At 39.5% G+C, this 23757-nt stretch overlaps 2 protein-coding genes across 2 annotated transcripts in view; one reads left to right on the top strand and one right to left on the bottom strand.

The window, feature by feature from the left end:
- Window positions 1-9976, bottom strand: part of jph3b (junctophilin 3b) — a 53135-nt gene extending 43159 nt beyond the window's left edge. The window contains exon 1 of the mRNA XM_066713829.1: window positions 9239-9976. Within this exon, the coding sequence (XP_066569926.1) occupies window positions 9239-9620 (382 nt within the window). The 5' untranslated portion in view covers window positions 9621-9976. The remainder of the gene's footprint in view (window positions 1-9238) is intronic.
- Window positions 9977-17649: 7673 nt separating this feature from the next.
- zcchc14 (zinc finger, CCHC domain containing 14) overlaps window positions 17650-23757 on the top strand; it is a 61101-nt gene continuing 54993 nt past the window's right edge. Inside the window, exon 1 of the mRNA XM_066713827.1 lies at window positions 17650-19114. Within this exon, the coding sequence (XP_066569924.1) occupies window positions 18515-19114 (600 nt within the window). The 5' untranslated portion in view covers window positions 17650-18514. The remainder of the gene's footprint in view (window positions 19115-23757) is intronic.

The following is a 23757-nucleotide window of genomic DNA, read 5'->3' as shown; positions in this document are numbered from 1 at the left end:
GCTTTTGGGGTTTAACAAGCTGTAGGCTTTTTGCAAATATTTCTAATGAAACAGAAAAGCATAGTATTTTAACTTAATGTGTCTGCCTATGCCCTTTTACTTGCAATAAGGCAAGAAGCATGAAATACCCAGCCCCTGGTGTTTATCTCTGTATAACAGCCTGTAGAATTTAAGATCTAACATGCTAAGTAGTTGGAGTCTTGATCACATTGCAGAATATATGTTCGGAGTTAACACAGAGCATGTCTCTATGTGGAAGATTCAAATCTGCATGCATTAACAAATTAATGCATATGGTATGTTTTTCTAATTTCTTCTATTTAGATATTACACACTGACATGTCTGTATGCTATATTGTCTTTATTGTTCATCTCGGGTGTATTCCAGAGAGTACAGTTTTAAAGAGGGCTGTAGTCATCTTCCCACATGTCATGAAGTATAGAGAGGCAACGCTAACAGTCTCCTTATGGCTGTCCGTTCACTTCGTTTATCTTAGGGGCATTAAGCTTTCTACATTTGACTGCTGGTGTTTCACCAATGTAAATCTCCAGACTGAGGCAAGCTTGCAACACTGTCGCTCTCCCTCTCATTCATTTGTGCCCCTATATTTTTCATACAGGGCCTCTCCAGCTCCTTATCATATCATTGATTAATTGCACATTGAAATGCAATGGTGAGATTGATAAAATAATAGCAGTGCAGAGCCAGACCTGTGCCCACAGCCTAACTTATTATCCCAGTTTTTTGGAGAGTGCCTACGTGTTTATGCTGAAGCATCTCGCTCCTGCCTTCCTGCCCTGAGCCCATTTATGTACAGGAAGAAGGGTGAAAGAATCCCGGAGCAGGGGCATGTCACAGGAAATGCTCTTGGTGGCAATTTAGTGCAAAAATGTGGCATGATGACGTATGCAGTAGTACAAATGGAGCTGACATCACTTCAGTCATTTGATGATGCCAGCATCTTATGGCCTGTGAGTAATTGACTGCAATATTGAACATGTATCTGCGATGTCAGGGGCTGAATACTTGAATCCTGCCTTGTCATTACTGTTTAACTCGGCCTTTGGCCTTCTAGAAGCATGTGGACATGCCTGTGGACTATAGTTGCTTAGTATCCATAGCAAAGATCTGACAGATTACAGAGTCCTAAATGGGTAACTAAGAGATTTCCTTTCATAACTGGAGAATCAAGAACATGGCTTTAAGAAATGTTTTATGAATCAGGCTATGGAACAGCCAGATTCCTTAATTGCTGTAAATTAGTGTATCTGTGTCTGTGGTAATCTTCTAAAATCTTGTCTGCAGAGCCCTGTAGTGACTGGAAGAGACTTTCTTGAATGAGTTTAAATCCTTAGAAAGGGAGCAAATGAGAGCTGGAGCAAAACGCATATAAGAGCTCCACACTGAACTTATTTTGAGGTAATTGTGCAGATAAAGGAACATCACCCTGATTGCTGGTATCTTATTGATCATCTAGCTGGAACCTTGAAAGATCCCAATGAGTCAATAGCTATAGCAAATTTGTCCCTCTTGATTGACAGCCTTTTTTAAAAGAGAGAAAATGTCTTTCCTACCCAGCAGGAGGACTTGAGACTGATATAATAAGGCTTAAATGGGATATTCAATAAGTAAAGGGCATTTTTAGCAAGGTAAAGAGTTCACCTTTACTTCCTTGTCTTTGTTAGTTTTTCAGTGAATGATGATTTTGTTTTGCTTACCAACGTAGCCTGCAGTCTAAACCCTTCACCAGACAGTAAAACAGATTCCATAATGCACTTGTGCAGATAATTTATTTATCAGCCTTTGCAGTTTCCTCTGCTCAAGTTAATAAGCTCAACAGATGTGAGGGTAAACTAATTGAAACATGCCATTTGCGCCAGAGGTCTTCAGCTGAGGGGAAACAGAAATTGCATTAGACCGATGTATTGCTTGACGATATCATATCAGTGTAAAAAAGGCATTTTTCTAGACCTCCATTTCCTTAATGACATTGCAGGTATTAATACACAACCGGCAGATACAACAAACTATTATGATTTATCACAGTTGGCCCTGGATTAGACTATTTTCGTCTTCTGTTTTTCTGAAGTCTTAGTTTGTGATTTCATTACTGCTCAGGAAGAGACGAAGCACTACAGGCATGGTCTATTACAGGGGAATCTTAAATTGCCCTCTTCAGATCTTCAGACCCGAGATCACCATTCGCCTTGCTCGCATTTAGCTTCAAATCTTTATGGGTTGAAAACAATACACTGTTCCATACTTGATGAATGTGTAATATCTGCCCCTCAAACCAAATTAGCATCTTATGGAATCACAGCAGCCAGTAGATTTTGCTGCTGGCCCACAGTTTCAACAGCTTCTAAGTGCTTTTAGGATTATTTTTCTGCATCCAACAGTAGCCAACTCAAGCAGTGTACCCTTTATCATTCACATATGACACTCCTTCCCCACTCCTGTAATACAACTCGCTCAAGCTCCCCAGCCACTGACCACATTTACAACTGTGATTTAAGAGTCACGTAAACTGGAAAATCACAGCACAAAGCTGTGGTGCTTTTTGCCATTTTGTATATGAACCAGGACAGAAAATCGGCATGTTGAAATAACAAATCCACAAACTCCTGCCCTGTCATTGCAGCTGCATTATGGAGAATTTCACATTGTTTTCTTCCTCCTGCTGTGATCTCAATTGCAGTCCTGTCTGAAGGAGCTGTCTGTGGTCCTGAAAGTCTGTTTAATTTGTTAGGCTTTTAGACTCTCTATGAGACTGATGAATACATCAGATGTTTCTTGTTCTTCTGTTTTTAAAGCAGTTAACAAGTACATTCAGTTTTCCCGCAGTATCAGGACAAGAAAAACAGTAGCCCTGTGTTGCTTGTATCCAATCCAGTCCAGAGCTGATTCTGGCACCACAGAGAAACTTGTGAAGGAAAGCTTATTTGGATAAATCTCAGAACATGTGATAAAAGTGAACTGTGCAAGATTCTAATTAAAATAAATACAAATCTGTCTTTACCCCATTGGATATTATTGACAACTCGACACACTAGAAATTACAGTCATTAAAAATTTAGAAATATCATAGTTATACATCGTCTGCTGTAATTTGAAATGGTGATTAATTTAGCTATGTATGGTAACTATACTAGTCTGCTTCTCATTTATGCCTTGTTTCTAATGTAATTTTAGGCAAGTCTGAAATAAACTGCACCCAAGCATTTCAGTAGAAAAAGAGGACAAAATGTAAAAGGTTAATCCCTTTAATAAATAAATCAAATCAGCATATGCTCTGTGTTGTTGTATTTCACTCTTACTACATACAAATCAAACCAGACAGAAATTTGGAAACATGAATCTTTTTAACTATCCTAGTGTTCTTCAAAGCTAACATTGCTAACAAGTAATACCCAACTCTTTTAAAGGAATTGTTATAATCCCATGTATTTATTTGGCCTCAGGAACATCTGTGGCCCTTTAAGATGAGATTACTTAAAATCTTTACCTCTTAAACTCAGCTCTTTTTCGTTGTCTAGTCACTATGAAGTGAAGCTATAGTGGGTTAACATCATGTTAAGGGAAGTGTGAGACTTTAGAGAATTTGTGCTGCAGCCAAGAAGTGTGATTCGATGGTTTCCTCCATGAATTATTAAAACCTTTTTTCTTTCCCTCTCAATAAAGTCAGCATTTGCACTATAGAGTATTTTCTTTCTGTTCATGGAAGAAACTGTCTAAATGGCACTGGTGGAAAATTAGATGGTAAACTGGTGTTTTATTGTTTTAAAGCAATGGAAGGATTGGGCAGCTCTAAAGGCTGGGATGTTGCCTAGCAATTATTCTGTCAACGCAGCAACTGTAGGCAAGGAAGCAAGAATCATATCAACTCACTGTGTTGTTATTGCAGTGCTGCAGAGCATGCAATGAGTTAAATATTTGGCCCTTAATCTACAGCTCCAATAATGAACGAATGCACGGGTTTCACATGAATATTCTCTTCCTGTCTAATTAAATAGTTTATTTTTTTTACTATATTAGCAGTTAATTATATGTTTTTACTTCAAAGGAAAGATGGGAAATTGCAACCACTTAACACCTTGTTATACACAATGTAACAGAGAGATATGTGTTTCTCAGGCCTACTACAAAATAAAAATACATGAACTGCCAGGAAAACAAATACAGAGGGACTCTTTTCTTGTATTATTTGTTACCTACAATACCAAAGTGTTTTTTTGGAAAACAAAAAATATATACGTATGTTTGAAATAAAACCTTATTCTTGTTTGCCAAGAGAAAGATGTAGAGTTTGCCAAAGTACTGTAAATTGGTATTTCATCTTTATTCTTTAATTTATCTTTTTTGGTTATTTTCCAGAATATTTCAGCAAATCAACATTGTGCTCCCTAATTGAAAGTATGATCAAAAAAGTATCTACTACTAAAGTTTGTTTAGCTTAGATAACTAAAATGGTTAATTTAATACATGGGAAGGACCTCAAAGTAAATTACTTAACACTATAACACTAACCATTTTGGAAGCAGTGCCATTGTGTCCTGCCTATTACCAATTTTATTTTCTCAGAACACATGTGAAACATTACTTTACTCAGGAAAGAAACAACAACCATGTAATTCCTTTACTGTGCTACTGCAACTAAACATAAAAAGAATCCTTAACTTTAGGAAGATAATGATCAAGAAAAAGAGGAAATAATTAATATAATTATTAATAAATGGGTACCTGACAGTATACACTCACCTAAAGGATTATTAGGAACACCTGTTCAATTTCTCATTAATGCAATTATCTAACCAACCAATCACATGGCAGTTGCTTCAATGCATTTAGGGGTGTGGTCCTGGTCAAGACAATCTCCTGAACTCCAAACTGAATGTCTGAATGGGAAAGAAAGGTGATTTAAGCAATTTTGAGCGTGGCATGGTTGTTGGTGCCAGACGGGCCGGTCTGAGTATTAACCAATCTGCTCAGTTAATGGGATTTTCACGCACAACCATTTCTAGGGTTTACAAAGAATGGTGTGAAAAGGGAAAAACATCCAGTATGCGGCAGTCCTGTGGGCGAAAATGCCTTGTTGATGCAAGAGGTCAGAGGAGAATGGGCCGACTAATTCAAGCTGATAGAAGAGCAACTTTGACTGAAATAACCACTCGTTACAACCGAGGTATGCAGCAAAGCATTTGTGAAGCCACAACACGTACAACCTTGAGGCGGATGGGCTACAACAGCAGAAGACCCCACCGGGTACCACTCATCTCCACTACAAATAGGAAAAAGAGGCTACAATTTGCACAAGCTCACCAAAATTGGACAGTTGAAGACTGGAAAAATGTTGCCTGGTCTGATGAGTCTCGATTTCTGTTGAGACATTCAGATGGTAGAGTCAGAATTTGGCGTAAACAGAATGAGAACATGGATCCATCATGCCTTGTTACCACTGTGCAGGCTGGTGGTGGTGGTGTAATGGTGTGGGGGATGTTTTCTTGGCACACTTTAGGCCCCTTAGTGCCAATTGGGCATCGTTTAAATGCCACGGCCTACCTGAGCATTGTTTCTGACCATGTCCATCCCTTTATGACCACCATGTACCCATCCTCTGATGGCTACTTCCAGCAGGATAATGCACCATGTCACAAAGGTCCAATCATTTCAAATTGGTTTCTTGAACATGACAATGAGTTCACTGTACTAAACTGGCCCCCACAGTCACCAGATCTCAACCCAGTAGAGCATCTTTGGGATGTGGTGGAACGGGAGCTTCGTGGCTTGGATGTGCATCCCACAAATCTCCATCAACTGCAAGATGCTATCCTATCAATATGGGCCAACATTTCTAAAGAATGCTTTCAGCACCTTGTTGAATCAATGCCACGTAGAATTAAGGCAGTTCTGAAGGCGAAAGGGGGTCAAACACAGTATTAGTATGGTGTTCCTAATAATCCTTTAGGTGAGTGTATGTTTCAATACATAACAATACTTTTTTTTGTCTATAATTTGTCATAATTAAATAACAGTACTGCATCTGACTCTACTTTCATCTGAAACCCTGATTTTATTCTTTTTTTTTTTCCTGCCTTGCGCAATGATGGCTGTTGTGTCTAAAAAGAAAAAAGCTCAGCCCCGAAGTAAAGCGAGAATACAGAAGAATCTGTAGTTAGTAGCAACCCAGTGCACTTTCAGCTTCCTGGTTCCTGATAGCTCTGTTCTCGGTCAGAAGATAGGCCGCTGCCCCAGAGCTGATCCTGTGCGGTTCTGTGTGAATGCTGTGACCTGCCTGAATAAGACAAGGCCACACTGCTGTCAAGTGTCACATACAAAATAATGTCTGACTGTGTGCATGGAATAAAAAAATGATTAAATAATACCCTGCAACAATATAAGATACATTGTAGGCAGATTCAATAAAATTCAAAGAATTTAAGTATCAGTAGGAGCATTAATTTTTCAGAAGTACATAGATGTATTGTTTCTGGGTCAAATTAATTTTTAGGTTTGTTATTATGAATACGGATGCTTCAGACATATTTTAAATCATCCACTGTCAGTGTTGTACAGTGTATTTAGCCAAAGCCCCCTCTCACTGTGTCTCTGGTCATGATCATCCTTGCATGCAGCTGTGAACAGTGCTTATCAATACAGCACTGCATTGCATAAGAGCAACGCACAGCTGAGTTCTGTCCCTTGTTTCTGAACGTAATCCAGTGCAACCTGATCAACAGTCAGTTGCCCGAAGCAGAATCTCCCAGCATTGACAGCTTTAATTATTTGTCTGTTTGTATAACTCAATGATCACCTACCATATATGTTAACAGGAGTTAGCTGTTACTGACTTCAGTCAGGGGATGAGAATGTCCCTGTACAGAACAGACACTGAAAATTGTAACCAATCCCCTATACGTACAGTAATCAGACTTGGGCTTCTGGAGTACACTATGCAGTATTTGCCTGTTTTTGGTGGTTAGTTTATTTGTTGTTACTTACAAATATATTATAATCCTTGAATAAAGTGAGGGTACTGTTGTAATTCTATTCTGTAAGCTGACAAATTATGCTTTTGCTATCAATGAAATATGTTTTTCTGCTGTAGAAAGGCAGTTCACTGTGTTATGTGGAAAGAAATCTCTTGGTCTCATAGTAACTGTGCTCTGTTTCCTCTTTCTTTGCAATCCCAGGCAGTGATTAAGCAGCTCAGATTAGGACCAAACTAACTAAACACCATTAGCTAAATCAGGGAGCCAATCACAGTGTGGAGTGCTGAGCCTCTTTGACCTGCTAACCTGCTACATTTGTCTGTAGCGGTTTCCAAGGTAACTTACTGTACAAAATTGCTTCTGCTGTGCTGCAGTGCAAGGATGGCTCATTTAAATATGGCAATATTTCAACCCAGAAATAACCTAGTGTTTGCAGGCATACATGGGGATAAAGTAAAAGTGTCCCTCATTAAAAATGAATATATATTTTGCCGCTGACAGAAGAAAATATATACATTCTGAATATTTTAGAGAAATAACCAAATTGCTAATATCAAGATTTTCAGTATGATTTTCCATGAGTGAAATGGATGTTTCCAGTTCCATTATCATTCATGATTCTTATGTAATAAGGGAAAATAAATATTTCTAAACTTGAAAACATTCTCTATATGGTTTGTCTTAATGCATATATTCTTCTCTAACAATTTGCCTGTATCTGTAGTTTTTTGTTTCATGTATGAGAAAGGAATTCAAATCGATTTTCGAAGCACCATGCTCTGTCATTAGCTCAGCAAGAGCCTCAGATTTGCCACCTACTTGAGAGTTAAAAATAAAAAAGACTAGTGTTTACACAGATAGATAAAACACATACTGTTAAGAAAATATCTGTTAAGATATTTCACTGATCAGCTAATTCTAATCAAAATACAACGAGATGATATATCTGCCTGCCTCCCAATCTAAAGCAGAATTACTTTCCCTGTCAACCTCAATTTCTGCATACCTTCTTGATAACATAGCAAGCAGACATCCACCGCTATTGTACAAATAACGGCAGTTGTGGATGTGTGTAGGGGGATGCCGGGGGTGTACAGAGTGGCTGTTGCCGAGGTGTGGAAGTTGCTAGCACATTCTGAGCTGTGTGAGAGGCAGCACCAGCCAAGGAGTGCTCTAACCCCCAGCCTGCAGGCCTGAGTTTTCCATTAGCAGGGAGAAGCACATTCTGCTGGTCTATCCCCCCTCCTCCTCACTGTCCCCAGAGACCCCCGCACGGGCTCTAGCACAAAGTGGGGCTCGTTCGAGAGCCCCTTCCCCCAGGGCCTCATGCAACACTATTTGCCTCTTTCAGCCTCCTTTCAACCCACATATTCAGTCCAACCCAAAGCAGGAAAGGATTGAAGCATCTTAAAGATGTTCTAAAACACAGGCAGATATGTTTCTCTTTCCTCTCTTTTCCACCTTTGCCATTCCAAAAGCCTCTTGACAAAACCCTGCACCTCTCATTTATTGATGTTCCCCAGTAGGCTCCACATTTCCCTTGCAGTGCTAGATTGCCATCTCTGCAGCACATGGGAGTATCACAGTCTTAATTGTTGAAATGGCACGTTTCAGAAAAGATCCCTATACATAAGAGTTGGCGTGTTTCTTTTCTTCCCTCCCCAGCCTGAATGCGTGTAATTTAAGGTCTGGACAGAAGCCAACCAGCTTGTAGGAGTGAAAATTTATCATTTCGACAGGTAATCGGCTCTTTATGCTAACGGTCTTACCAGCTAACGTTTTGAAAATGATAAATTTAACAGGAATGGATGATTTTTTTTTCCTTTTCTCCCCAGTAAATGCATCCATAATTTACCCTGTTTGCATAAGGCACTGCAGGTGACCTGACATTTTAATTTCAGCCCAGATGGCCTTAATTCAGGCCTCCCAATCTATCTGGGCTGCAGCGTGGAATCGGCACAGCTCTCTCTGCTTGTGCTAAGAGGAAAAGAAGGCGAGGAGAAGGAGGGTGTGAGGGGTGGTGGGAAGCAGGGAGGAGGGGAAACTTCCCTGTGAAAAATTCACATATGAATTACCTTTCTTATCTTGCTGCTTGGATTAAAAAGTAATTAATCTCTGAACTCCCATTAACCTCAGTTCACAGAGAAAACAATAAAATAAAAGCAGTGTGCTTAAACAGGGCTGTCTCCCTCACTATTACAATCATCCCTGTCTGTTTAACATAAGTTTGGCATGCAAGTTCACTTACCTCCATCAGAGTAGGTCTCTGTCCCATAGCCGTCCTGTAAGCCATTATTCCAGGTGCCTTCGTATTTGGCGCTGCTGCCAGTGCTCTCCCGAACCCCGTAGCGTCCCTTAAATCCATGAGTCCATTCGCCTTTATATACCCATTTGCCTTTGCTCTCCACCCCGATGCCATGCCTTTTGCCCTGTGCCCAAGTCCCTTGGTATGTGTTGCCACTGGGCCACGTGTAGACACCCACCACCTCAAAGCCATGACTCCACGACCCTGAATACTCCCCCTGTCCCTTGGGGCCGGTGCAGATGCCGTGGCCGTGAGCTTTGCCATCTTCCCACCCTCCGCAGTATGACCCCCCATCATCAAAGTTGAACCTGCCCCCACTGGACATGCATGAAATAGGTTTTGCAAATCCCCCCCTCAAAAAAAAAAAAGAAAGAAAGAAAAGCAAAGAAAACAAAAGAAGGCCAGAAAGAAAAGAAAAAACTAAAAATATGAAAAAGGTAAAAAAAAATAAAAAAATAAAAGATCAAATAAACTAAAAAAAAAAAAAAAACAATGTTCAAACCAAACCGGACGGACAAAATAGAAGGAGTCCTCACCCCCCCAAGAGCCTCACACCATTTTTGACATTATTCCCTTTTGGTTCTCCTCCGAGAGCGGTTTGGATTGAGAAACACGCCACAAGCCATGCGCCTTGCAGTTGATACACAATCAGAACTCTCTCTCTCTCCCCCCCCCCGACCCCTTTCCTCCCTTTCCCGAGCCAGGGAAGGCAGTGGGCTCCACCTAGTACGCTCGAATCCCTAGCAGCAACAAGGCAATCGGAGGATCAGAATCCATTAAAAATCCATCCAGGGGCTGACAGGTCTGTTGTGGTGTCCATCCATACGCCCTGATGTGCTGTCGCTGAGGATGGAGCACGAGAAAGAAATTGAGAGAGTGAGTGAGAGAGAGAGAGAGAGAGAGAGAGAGACCCTCCAGTAGGGCTCTAATGCCTTGTTGGAGACAGCAATGCAGTGCCTCTCTCTCCACACACACGCAGACACACACACACACGCTCACGCATACACACACGCCTAAACAGCAAACAACTGATCTGATTTTTTTTTCTCTGCTCTCTCTCTCTTTTTTTCCCCCCTCCCCTTGTTATCTAATGCTCAACCTTGCTGCTCGGCTGTCAGAGATCCAGAGGTCCTGAGAGGAGGATAATGAAGGCTCCCTTCTATCTTTTTTCCTCCTTCTTTCTTCCCTATCTGGGGTCTCTCTTTCTGGTGTTTATAAAACCAGCTTATTAGACAAGGACTGTTCCAAAGCACTCAACCCCCTTCAGCCTGGATTTAAAGAGACAGGAACTGCGTAACGAAGAGCTACCCAGAGCTCCAATCTCTCTGCCTCAGTTCCTCTGGGATCACAGGATTGCTTTCCCTAATTGCCTAGCTTATTTCTCGCTCTCTCCATTTGTAATGAGCTTTATTAGCCTTTACACATATGTATAAACATATAGCTATTTGAAATATTGAAATTTACAGCAGATTGTATGTGGGATGTAAATTAAATAGCCCCACATTTGTATTTATGCATACATAGTCACTATTTATGTACATATACCTACTGTGCATTTGTGAACAGCATAAGAAACATGTACTTAAATGTAGATTCTCTAAAGGGTTTTGATTGTAATTATTTACACTTTTGCAAATCCCATTGTCCTTGTCCTCCTCTTTCTCCTTCTTTCAGTGAAAACAAATTCACAATCCTAATGAGGAATGAATTGACTGCACAAGGTTAGAAATTAATGGATTGGTGTATAAATGGATTCATTTCCAGCACAATTTCAGTCTGTCAACTTCTTGTTTTGATTAATTGTTTTATAATGTATATACTATACATTTGTTTTTTATAAAATGTTGCACAATATCATGCCCGATCATGAAATCCCATCTGTTTATTGGAGAAACATATATCTTGATAAGCCCCCTTGCTTGCTGTTTAGTTCCCCCAATCCATATGATCCCTGCTTTGTTTCTCTGCTGTGTTTAGTTCAGTGCAATTGGACCCTTGAAGCAAACGTTAATGAAGTAACAGTGTGCTGTACAGGGGGGAGACTGATGATCGGGGGGCCATGAGGGGAAGGTGGCAGTGACTCTCCCGTCTGTGTCAGACTGGGAAGGAGCGCTTCGTGCAGCTCGCCGAATCCCATTAGGGTGCTGTGTGTTTATCCAGTCAATTACTGCAAATCAGATCAGACTGAGCTGGGTAAAAATAGACGCCAGTTCCTAGCACGGTCGAGCTTCTCTCTGGGAGGGGAAGGAGAACACTGGAAACCAATGGCCAAGGGCAGTATTAACAAGGGGGCTGAGGACCAAAGGTCACTGTCAGGGGTCGGAGAATGGTGAATTTGAAATAATGTGCCTGATCCCTTCTTTGTGCCGCTGATTGGCCCAGTTGGCGCTGCCTGCTGCGTGCCGATGGGCATTGGGGAGAGTGTTGCGGTGTTGCAGGGCCCTCCTCTGGCCGACAGGCTTTATAACACCAATCGAAGCAGCACTGGCTTTTTCTCTGTTTCCTGATTGATTGACAAAGCCCTAAGACACTGAAGAGCAAAGGATCAGGGAGGGCTCTATGATTCTTTGTGTTGCACTTTCTATTTTGAATTGGCCTTCCTTCTCTGAGCTTTAACTCCATGCCCCTTCGGAGATTACTGTTGTTCCAGATGAAGTTGTGTGTCAGTTTCGGTCTGTGGTGTTGTCATTATATTAGTGTTATCGGTGTTTTGTCTCAGAAAAATATAATTATTATCGTTCTTATTGTTAGGGTCCAGTGTGCACTTTGGCTGAACTGCGCAAATGTGAGGCCAAAAGTTCAGCACCTATCCCATGAAGTCTGGATGGCTTCTTACACAACATTTCCTTAATATAACTGTCAGGCCTGGGCTGACCATCCGGCTGTTCTGGCAAGTCCTAACGAAGCATGTGACCATGACGTGTCTTAGTGTATTATTGTTCTTGAAGCCATCAATTACATAACATTATCCATCAGTTTGGAATTAAAAGACGTGGATGCCTTTACAGTGTACCTATATATATTAGAATAGAAGCATGATAGTTATATCTGACATTTAAGTTGGGTATGTTTTCCCTGCCTGAGAAAACATTACTATTATTATTACTGTTAAATAGTGATAGTATTGCATTATACTGTCATATAATCTCTTATAATCAATAGCCCTGCCAGACAAGATATTAAAACTCAAAACCAACTACATATATATATATTTTTAAAAGCACTTCCCCCCCAACCACACTGTGCTTTCAGCAAATGTAATTCACCCTCCAGCTATGCTAGGAGCTTCTTTATTTTCTCTTCTTTCCCTCTAAGAGTGGACTGGTGTGCTTCCAAACACCAGAGATGAGGTCTGGTCCCAGTGCATCACTGTGATGCTTGAATGAACTTCTGAATAATCCTTCTAAAGCATTATTTCACCCTGATTCTTGCCACTTTATCATTATTATGTATTTATGTGTTAGCTGGTGCCATTACAGTTATCACAAAATATACACATTTCACAAAACATCTTACAATATGTGCAAAAATAAAAACAATATATATTCCAAGTCTTAATTAAAGTAAACTCTAATCAAGCTCACAATAAAGGCGCTGTAAGGGGCTGTAGAGGCTTTTAATCATCCTCTCCAATTTTCTCTGTTCACATGCTATACTGTTCCCCAGCTGTGACACTACAAAAAGGACATAAGAGCCATTTGGTTGTTGTGTGACACATTGATTTAAGCAGGTGTGATTTAGTGTATGGAATTTACATTAAATTACATGTGGTGCCGCACACTGTAAACAATACTGATGATTTCTATGGCCCATGCATGACTTCTTGAAGGAGTATGTTGAGGATGTTTCTCCTGCTGCTACACCAGACAGAAGTACCAATAAGATCTTTGTTCAGTTTAAACTGATTTATCTGCTGCACATGTCCCTATTGGAGCCATTGTAAAGAAACTTGGAAAGCTATGTATAAATATAAAGACTTGCTAATTAATGGCAATATACAGTCTATTGAGATGATCAAATAGAGCTTTGCAATGCTTATATTCAGCTTCTGCATTTAAACACCAAACATACAGGTTTGTTTCAAGTGAGGGTATAAACCTAAAGTATTGCTGTTTCCTGTGGATTCACACAGGACGCTTGGAGGAGAGCAGCTGTTCTTTGCAAAGGTGCATTTCAGTGGCTGGTGAAAACTGAGCAGTCCCTCAAAAGCCTTGTCCCTGTATTTGTGATGACATTCCTCGGGTGTTGTGCTGTATACGGCTTTGTCTGACTTCGCAAAGCTTGTTAGCAACAGATACTGTGGTGACTCACACAAATTATATATACAAATGTTACGGATATTAATTAAGCTTCAGCAGTTAGGCTCCCAGGCACAGTTATTTTTATAAATCAATTATTATGTGAACCACAGCACGAGAGAACAGAGGAAGTGGAAAAAATATAATGGATTGATTACATAAAATACAATGTATATTGTTTACTGTATATTGTTGCTCTCAATAAATCTAACATTAATGCTTTACAAATACATTTTGGATTGTTACAAATACTTTTTTACTATTATTATTATTATATCTGACGTTTTTGGCTGACAGTTTTGTGCCTGACAGATGTTTAAAACATGCTTTTCTCTGCATATTTTCAGAGTTGGCCTACTTTCTATGTTTAATGTATTTGCTTCATTGCTTTTTTTTGTTTGTTTTTCTTTGTCTAGAATTTCGTCCTCTTTGTTGCAGTCCTGTGTGCAAAATATTTTATTTTGACAGCCATAGTTGAAAGTATTCACACACTTCATTTGAAACATTTTGTCGTGATTCTTTTAGTTTAATTAAACTATTAATATCTGTTTCCAGCTTTGTGTCTGGCTATCGCCTGCCAAACCAGACTGACAAGCATGCACCTCTGGGTGGCGGTGTAATTTATATATACATATATATATATATATATTTTTTTTTAGATTGTGTAATGAGTTTAAGTTAGGTCAAAGAAGGTCAGTATCAGAATGTTGTGTCTGACAATAACTGTTCCTTATTGTTACATTGTGCAGCAAAGATACTGTGCCTTGATTGAATGGAATCAAATATTTTAACAACTTATAATAATTTATAATTTGATCAAGTTTCTGATGAAGACCTTATGGTCAAAATATTGTGTTATTGTTCATTAAATCTCTCTCACTCTCACACACACAAAGCTTTAGTGAAAAAATACATACAAAATAAATACACACATACATAAATAAGCATCAGAAATAATGGTATTATCTGAGTGTCATCAAATGCAAATATATGCTGCAATTTGTCAAGCAGACTGGATGGTAGAAAAATGAAAAATGCAATAGTGCACCTACCTCCAGCACCTTCCCACAAATCTTAATGAATAACCAGCACTTGTGCACTTATAACGACTTGAAGGCAAACACTTAAGCTGTCAATGCCTTTGCTGTCTCAGATACTTGCAGTTACACTTTCATGAGCATTATCAAATGTGGAGTAATCTGATAAAACAAGAAGGCACACCTTGGGCCATGTCCTGTACCATTGTGCATTGTGAATTCATATCCCTAACCTCACAGTTGTTGTTTTTTCTCCCCAATTTAAGAAAGGCAAACCTTTCCATGCTACTGTGTAGAGTATTTCCAGCATATTTTGAGGGGAATATTATATTATATATAAAAGTGGAGAGGGGGAAAAAATCCTAATGAGGAAAGCATTATTTATGTATCATCTTGTTAATCATAACATCTACAGCTCTGAGACATCTGTTCATGAATCACACACTTAAGTCTTATTCTCTATGACACTGGCAGGATGTAGAACAAACACGCTGGATATTTCAATACTTTTCTGCACGCAAGTTCCTTATTCTCAGCCCTATCCAAGATGCAGATACTGATCAATAGCATTTCAGGCAAAATTGTGGCATTGATTATTATTGTTATTGTTGTTGTTGTTGTTATTGCTGTTGCCAATGTTATTCATTTCGTCCCTCTGTATTTTCACAGTGTCATAACCAGTTTTCGTAAACCAGGTTGGCAAATAAGTGTTGAAGGTATCTGTACCTATATTGTGTGTTTCCAGAAGTCCGGTACACTGCAAATTCCATTATTCTGTTTTGTATTTTGACATTTTGTTTCATTCTGTGTATGGAAGACGTTGTATTGACAACTTCAGTTAACTGGATGCGTTGTCTATAAGCATATAGCAGAGCACACTCAAACACAACATCTGATAGAGTGTCCTGGGGGGCCAGACTCAGACACTTATGATGTTAACAGAGTTCACATATTAAAAAAGTAAATCGAGGTTTGCAGTAATGGAAAATTACATTATCTCTTCTATACATCACTAATTCCAGAATATTTGGCCTTGCAGGTATACAATATATACAAAATTTGCAAACATTTTCTTGCTTAACCTAGCCTTACCATACATACAAATAAAGATAGAGGTAGCTGATTACTTTGTGGCATTGTGCTTGCAAATCTGAGTTGTCTGTCTTCTTTGATCAAGGGACCAGGTAACCATTTTATTAAATCTGCTTTAAGTTTTTTGTTTTTGATTTTTCTAAAATTGCATCCTCTCTTGAAGTGCTGCACTTCAGTCTCACTGATAAACAGGACAGGGTCTCCCTCTTGTGGTGCTGACATGATATGCAGGAAAACCCATTTCGTTTTTGAACACTGCATTTATCAGTTAAGATATTTTTTTATTTGTATTATGTGGAACAGAACTGTAAATATCAGTTGTAATGATAGTGGAAATACACTATGTCACTTTTGTGATTGATACATTACTTAGATTTCTTACTGTATATGTTCATTATTAATATACTTATAAACAATGACAATAATGAACATTTAGGTTTAACACTGTCCACCTTGGAAGATCAGATCCAAATCACATTCAGTTTAATTATTCATGCTTGACAATTAATTGAAAGTATCTGTACTGCATTGTATTCCAATTCATGATATATACAGCATAGTTTCAATCTATCCCATTCTCTTTCATTGATATGGTGTATATAATGAATTCCTACAGGCGGCGACAAAGACTTTTTCCTCATGCTGTTTATTTTTTAGCATTACTGACTAAAAATGGTGAATAAACCAGTCAAAAAGATCCTGTTCCTAGCTTTCCTTCTTCCTTCTCCTCAACTTACAGAGTACTGTAAAAACAAAGTTGTGTACAGGATACAGCACAATGCAATAATAGTGAAGTACAAATACAAGCATCTTAATACAATTACACCACAGTTGGTGAATGATTGACATACAATACATGTGAACACATTTGTAGTAGTTCAGATTTAAACAAGTGTTCCCTGAGATGTAGTATTTTGTATCAGTACTGTTGAGTAGTGCAGTGCATGGTGAAGCATTCATAGTTTGCAAATCAGAGTTGGATCTACAGGTCTAGAGATTTGTTACTGGGGGGAAACTCATGATGGTGTACCCCAACATAATTGTAGGTCACGTGTCTATGCATGCCAGGGGCTAAATAGAGTAAGTGGTAGGTACAATCAAGTGTTAGAAGTATGTTGATAGGGTAAGTTGGGGTACAGGGAGAGACAGTGGGTTGGAGACAGAGTATTATTAGGCAAGGATAAAACAAATCTTCAGTTTGATGAAAGCAAATACAAGTAGCCTGTATGAGAAATAAGGCAGAGACAATACTTGGCAAGCATCAGGAGTTTAGGGTGAGCTGGAAATGGTGACTCGCTGATGCTGGGAGGGACTTGGAGTAGATGTAGAAAGAAAGCGGGTCTGGACCAGGAGCAGAGGAGAGGAGGTTGCTCGGAATGGGCGGATGATATTAGCCAATCAAAATGTGGTTGTGGTGAGGCAGCTATTAGCAAACACCCAATCACGATGCGCAGTGGAGAGTGAGTGACGTTTTGGCCCGGAGTCACAGTTGACGTATTGAAATGGTAATTCCAGATCCCCCAAATCCATTGCCAAAAGCGAATAAACATGCCAGTTTAGACATTAAAGGACGGCTTGTTTTTGGTCCCCCATGCAGATGAAGATTTAAAAATGCAAAGCAATAAAACAATGCAAAAGAAATCAGCTTGGCTCTCAGTTGCAAAAAGTACAGATGCTCTTTAGGGGATTTGCATAGGAGCACCCTTTAACACATACCTCGCCGAGCGTCGGATGAATCAAAGAAAAATGTGAGCGCATGTGAAAGAGATGCAAATGCCTGACTGTTTAGATGGGTTCCGTTTGACCAATCGCAAACACGAATACTGTGACAGACAGGCCGACGAGCCAATTGTAGGCTGGGATCAGGTAAAGTGGGCGGTCCTAGGGTATGGTTTGGGATGGTGGCTGCACTGTAGTATCACAATCTTAAATCGAGGATACGAATCGCAACAATCAAAACCCGTTTTCATTTAAAAAAGTATTTTTAGTACGTGCTGGCTGAAAACAAACAGACTCCTTCAGTTCATGTGCATGGACGAGTTGCGCTATTTTAATTGTTGTTGATCCAACTACAAAACGGAGTTGCTGGAGTTTCTATACCTTGTTTATCGACCGACGCTCCCTATTTTTTTATGCGAGCCGTAGTGGAGACCCTGAGGTGGTGGGGGGGACAATAAACGAGATTGCAACGCCGAAAAATAATCATTTAAAAATTACAATTGCCACATAAACGTGGATTGTGAGCCTTTTTTCCTCATGCCCCTGCCAGCGGGCGTGCGTTTCATTTCAGGATTGTAGGAGGTCTTCCGACATCAACTAAACTTGGGAGTTTGCCGTGAACTGGAAATAACAGAAAATGTTTAAAGGGATAAAGCGCCATTGCCAAGCGGAATATAAATAAATACATGTGTGCGGAAAATGCTTTGGTCCTCTGTGGAAATGCCTCGGCGGAGTACAGCGCAGGAAAGGAGATGCGTTGTTGCTGTTGCAGAAGATGTGTTGGCAACAAACAAACAGTTGAACCAAAATATTGCCAACAAGTCGCAATTTTGACCGGGGGGCTAAAACGCACACAAGACCAGTAAAAGGGAAATAACTTTGTGTGTGAGACTTACTGAAACATTGCTTTTTTATTTTGAATAGAGCCGGGATTTATGGGAGAGAGTGGATGTGCCGATTGTAAAGCGCCTGCTGTGTCGCTTCCCTGGAGGAATATGGACTCGTAGAAGAAAACGATCATAATAAAAACACGCTGCTGAACTGCGCGGATTGCGCTCGTATACGGCGCTAAAATGGTGGAGAAGCGCAGTTTGGTCCAAAGGGAAGGGGTCTATCGCTGGTTTTCGGAGTTAAATTCGGCGCAGAGGGTCGAGTTCCTGTGCGGGCTGCTGGACCTGTGTGTGCCGATTGAACTGCGGTTCCTGGGCTCTTGTCTGGAGGATCTGGCCAGGAAGGACTACCACTCGCTGCGAGACGCGGAGATAAAAGCCAACAATCCCGCCGACCTGGCCCATCTGACCAACATCACGGACGAGGTGGTGCGGAGCAAGCTGCTGATCTCCCTGGCGCTGCTCAACTCCGACAACCGGGAGGCAGCCGGGGAGCTGTTCAGGACCCTCACGCACATCGATTCAATCATCAACAACTACGGGCTGCAGCTCAACGACGGCCAGACCGGAGATCAGTTTTTACTGCTCTTCACCATGGCCTCCAACCACCCGGCTTTCAGCTTCCACCAGAAGCAAGTGCTGAGACAGGAGCTGACCCAGATCCAGACTATTGTCAACACCACCTGTAATAATGCCAGCCTTACTACGGCTAACACGGTCACCACGTTCACCACCACGACGACTTTCAGCTCGTGTATCATGGGCTGTCATTGCTGCCACAAGGTGGGTTTAAAGAAGCACCCTCGTCTTTAAATCGGCCACTTGCATCTTAGTGCTCAGTCTAAGCCAATGCATGCCTGGCATCACTGGACCCAGCGGCTGCAGTTACAGCATAGTAAAGCCAATAGTGATTGTTGTTAAAACCCCTTTCCTTACAAGTTGGCCACCCAAACTTTGCAGATCTATTTTTCTTTACCGTCGTTTTAACAGTAATAGCATGTTAGCCAGTTACAGTTTTAGGCCTCATATAAAATTGATTTCAATGTAATGAGCATGCTCAATGATTGCTTCTGGCAATCAAGTGAAAGATGGTGAGAGTAAGTGGGTGTGGTTTGTGAACAATCTTCCAAGTTTAGTACAGGTGTTTGGGGCAACAGGCTATTTCCACACAATTACCTTAATTCAGTCTACATATAACAGTCTCTTCCTTCTATCTACCTTCTCAAGCAGGTAAAGGAGCAACTGGAAATCTCCTGATGACTCAATTTCAAAATGAGGAAAAGGGGATCTGCGTTACAGCCTTTCAAGTTTTTGTTGATTTTTCTATGAAGAAAGCATATTGAATACTTGTGAGGTCTAGGGTACATCTGTTACTAGAAGAAATTGAGTAATCACAGGAAGAGTGTTACTCTGAGCACCTTTGTTGTGGTTTACCGAATGGGTTTCCTTAGGGTGAAGGCAGTTTTGTGTGCAAAGTCCATTAAAGTTGTGCCAAGAACCACACTGCACACTACCTGTGTAGGATCCAGCCCTGTAGTATTTGGAAATGTTTCCTTCTGCCACATAAAAAAATAGATTGATAATAATAACAAGGAGTTAAATTACTTAAAGCACACAGACAAACGTTCCTCTTATCTAATTAAAGATCTAAATACGATGCCTATTGCCTAGCAGTCTGATCCATTCCAGCTTTTTAAACCTATGTGATCTTGTACATATTTTACAGAAATGAATATGCTTTAAACTCCATATGTTTGTTTGTCTGTCTGCCTGAACATGTCCTCAGGCGACAAGCAGGGAATTCCCCTTGTCTGGGAAAACCTGACTGCAATGCAACAGGATTCCTATTCCATTACGGTTGTATTACCTTCTGTAGATCCAAAGCGTTATTGATGCTGATTTTATAAAACCATCAGTTTGTTAGTTTCCACCTGACTTCACTGCCATCTACTGTTTGTTTACCTAGGTGGGTTAAAACAAACCATAAAAAACTAAACTAAACAAAAGTTCTGTCCCTTCCAAGATGACTTGAATGCCAAAGCAATGTGTGCTCTCTGCAGTTACTCAGCCAAGTGTATCTTGGCAAGGCTGGCTTCAAAACTGGATATAAGCCTCATTTAGTTTTGACTTAAAGAGACCATTTATTGTTGATTGAAGTATGTGAGATTCAGGGTGGAAACGGAAAGATGGAATGCAAGCAACATAGGAATACATCAGTGTGAAGTTTTATTTTAGTTGCATAAAAAATATCTAAATTTAATTATTGATTTGAATTAGTGGAAAGAGACTATAGTAAAGATGTCAGGATTTGCCTCCAATAGTGCATGTAGAAAGTAAAATCATGGATGTACTGAAGTGAGGTAGTCCGCATTATTGCTCTCTAGAGTTCAGAAGTTCAAAGGACAGAAAAGGTTTAAAACGGAGTGCTGAAATTCAAGGCCACAGATTTTTGAGTTGTTGAACTTTTAGTCATGTACTGGTCTGTTGTGTGCATCCCCGTGGTCAATCCACAAAGGATCACAGAATTGCTGTTGAGAGAAATGTTAATCACAGTGGTTTAGCCCTCACCAATGCTGCCAGTTTTCATGTGAATATCAGGTTATTGATTTAACAATGATATGAGCTTATGTGTGACAGATGCTATCACAATCCCTGTGCGTGTCGTGCATAATTCAAGTGTCTGGTTTTAGTTATTGGATTGGGGAATGAACTGTCCACCAGTTGTTGATGTTTGTCTTATTGTTGTTTCACCTTTTACAGGCATTCTGTAAACAGAACTAGGCCTTATTTATCAGTTGAAAGCAGCTGTGTCGTTTCTATTTGTTTAGTCAAAACAACTTAGTCTTCCTCAGCTTCATACACGCTTGACAGCTTTTTAGAAATGTCTTCCAGCTTGCCAAGGAAAGCAGCTGTATTTCTTTACTGCTTTTCCTTTCTTTCTTTAATGCAATGTCTTGAAAGCCATGATGCTGCATAAAGTGCAACATAACACAACACAATGTTCTCTTTTTCCTTCTTTCTTATTTATTGTTTATAAAAGTTTGAAAAGAATGAAAACATTCTTCATTCAGTCATTCATGAGTTTCATCCTTTATCAAAACCTGGTACACTCATGTTAGTGTTACTATAAATAATTGAATAAAGCACTGGACTGATGTTGAGTTTAGTGTTTCTCAAACACTCAGCTTTATGCAAAGGAGTCTTCTATGACATGACTGAAAAAAGTTATTTGTGAGTTATATGAGGCGTTTAAAGGTTTTTGCGTAGTTGTCTCGTGGATTAGCATAATTATGTTATCTGCCATTTCTTTAGAACCATTAACAAAGACAGGTAATTTAAAAATTAAAGACTTATGAACTTTTTATTTACTTTTACCCATGTTTTTATTGGTTGGTTTTGTGTATGTATAGTTAACGAAACCCATATAGGGCTTAATTCAGAAATCCCTGATTATCTGGCCTGATTGCAGATCTTGTTACTTGAGATATTATTACTTCATTCTGTTTCTTATTTTTTTCTATTTGGTAGCCAATGTATCCCTTCATTAAATGTTTCCCTTACTGATTCACACTGTATATTAAACAATTTGGTTAGTCTGCTTCACATGTGAATGTGTGATTTTGATTTTGAAAATGGTTTAACCTAGTGATTATACATTTCTGATTCTATCAGTTTGCCTTCCTTCATTTGAGAGACAGTCTCAATATTCAGAGCCCTTAAAATGCTTTGAAAATGAAAGTCTGTAAGTCTTCCAAATGAGTTTAGGAAGTTTTTAGCTCAGAGGAAAGGGCAGATCTGTTGTACAAATAACGGTTTATATACAGAACAGTTGTAGCCAACTCAAGAGGAAACCAGTTTTATTTTGCGTTTTGTGAGTTTTGGCTCGAGTTCAATCCAGGTCAGCAAATATCAGTGAACAAAACAAACCATTTTCTTTGCTGTTCTTGCTACTTAGCCCAAACTAGAGCTTTCACAATAGCTTTAAATGCCTGTTAAAGTGCTCTTATACTGAATCATCAAATTGTCTCTCAAATTACACTTTAATGTTCATTCCACCCCACCTCCACATGAGAACATGCAAGCATTTTGTTTGTTGAAATTAATCTGAGCATGTTTGTAGATTTACTGAACACTGAACAAAAGATGTGCGGGAAGTTTTTCTTTTAAGCTTTAATGCTTGACTTCAACCAGGGATTATTTCCCACCTCAGATTTCACAGCATTGTGTTTTGGCATTCAGAGTGATACGTCAAACCATTTCTGTATGTCACACGAGCCATATTTTCTATAACTGTAGAGCTGTAATTACCTTAAAATATTGTTTCTTTAAATGTTGAAGTTGCTTGAACCTTGAAACCATCCACAGTAAATAAGGGCAGTAGTTTACCTGAAAGACCTTTGCAAAAGGCAGTTGAATTGCTTTCAGTACATTAAATTCATTATAGTTATTGTATGGTGTTCTGGTTTTAAAACATAGCGATTAAAGCCCTAAGTATGAGAAGTATATAAGTTGCAACCTTGTTTGCTTTTTGTTATTCTGTACAGCAGATTTCACTTTTGGCTTCACATAAGCAACATAAGTGGAAAGTGAGACAAGAGTACACTTGTAACTATATTAACAAAGCCTGGAGGGTTAATTCACAATATTTGAAGTACAAAACAAAACAAAAAAAACAAAAAAGTTAATCAAACATTGTACCTGTAGTTTATTTTATCGGTGCAGTTGAGTATAGTCCGAAGTGGTTTGCATGGTTTATTTTCATGACTGTGTTTCTCATGAAGGGTACTTCCACTTAATTGAAAGTTACTGCATCACAGTTAATGGCTCATGTGTTGTACAGTCACTGTCATATTTGGCCATGATTTATTAACTAGAAGGAAGTCATACATTTCAGGAGATAAAGGAAATATATTAAAGCCCCTTTTATGGTCTCCGGAAAACAAAGGCTAAACATGAGAATGAGCTTAATGACATGTTTTTACTACTTAATAAAGTGTGACATTCGCACTCGCCCATTCTTGAGGTTGAAGTAGTAAGAGTCTGCCAAGTTTCCTTATTTATTATAGCTTAATACACATAGTTGTTTTTTTTTTTTTTGGGAAGCTACATTAGTAGTATATAGCTGGGTGGTAGAGACTCAGACATTTGTTGCTGTTTGAGATAATCTAGGCTGGCTTGTCTCTGTCTTGTAGTGAATCAGATTTCCTTGTATAGCTTGAAGGGCATTTTCTTGTCGTTAATAACTCTTGAATTATTTGGCAAGAGAATCTGATCCCAAATTTGTCATGTGGTGAGCATACTAAACTAGGAGAGTTCTCCCTGCTTTTCAGTGACTCAGGGAATTAATGTTCTCCATATACAGTTTCCCATATCTTGTGTTCTACTGACAGTCTCCTTTTCCAGCCAGAATCAATAGACCTATGTTC

This window comes from Amia ocellicauda, chromosome 9 (assembly GCF_036373705.1).
Source record: "Amia ocellicauda isolate fAmiCal2 chromosome 9, fAmiCal2.hap1, whole genome shotgun sequence".
In the NCBI taxonomy this organism is placed as follows: domain Eukaryota; kingdom Metazoa; phylum Chordata; class Actinopteri; order Amiiformes; family Amiidae; genus Amia; species Amia ocellicauda.
The sequence above is the reverse complement of the archived record's forward strand: the minus strand, read 5'-3'. Positions and strand labels throughout refer to the sequence as shown.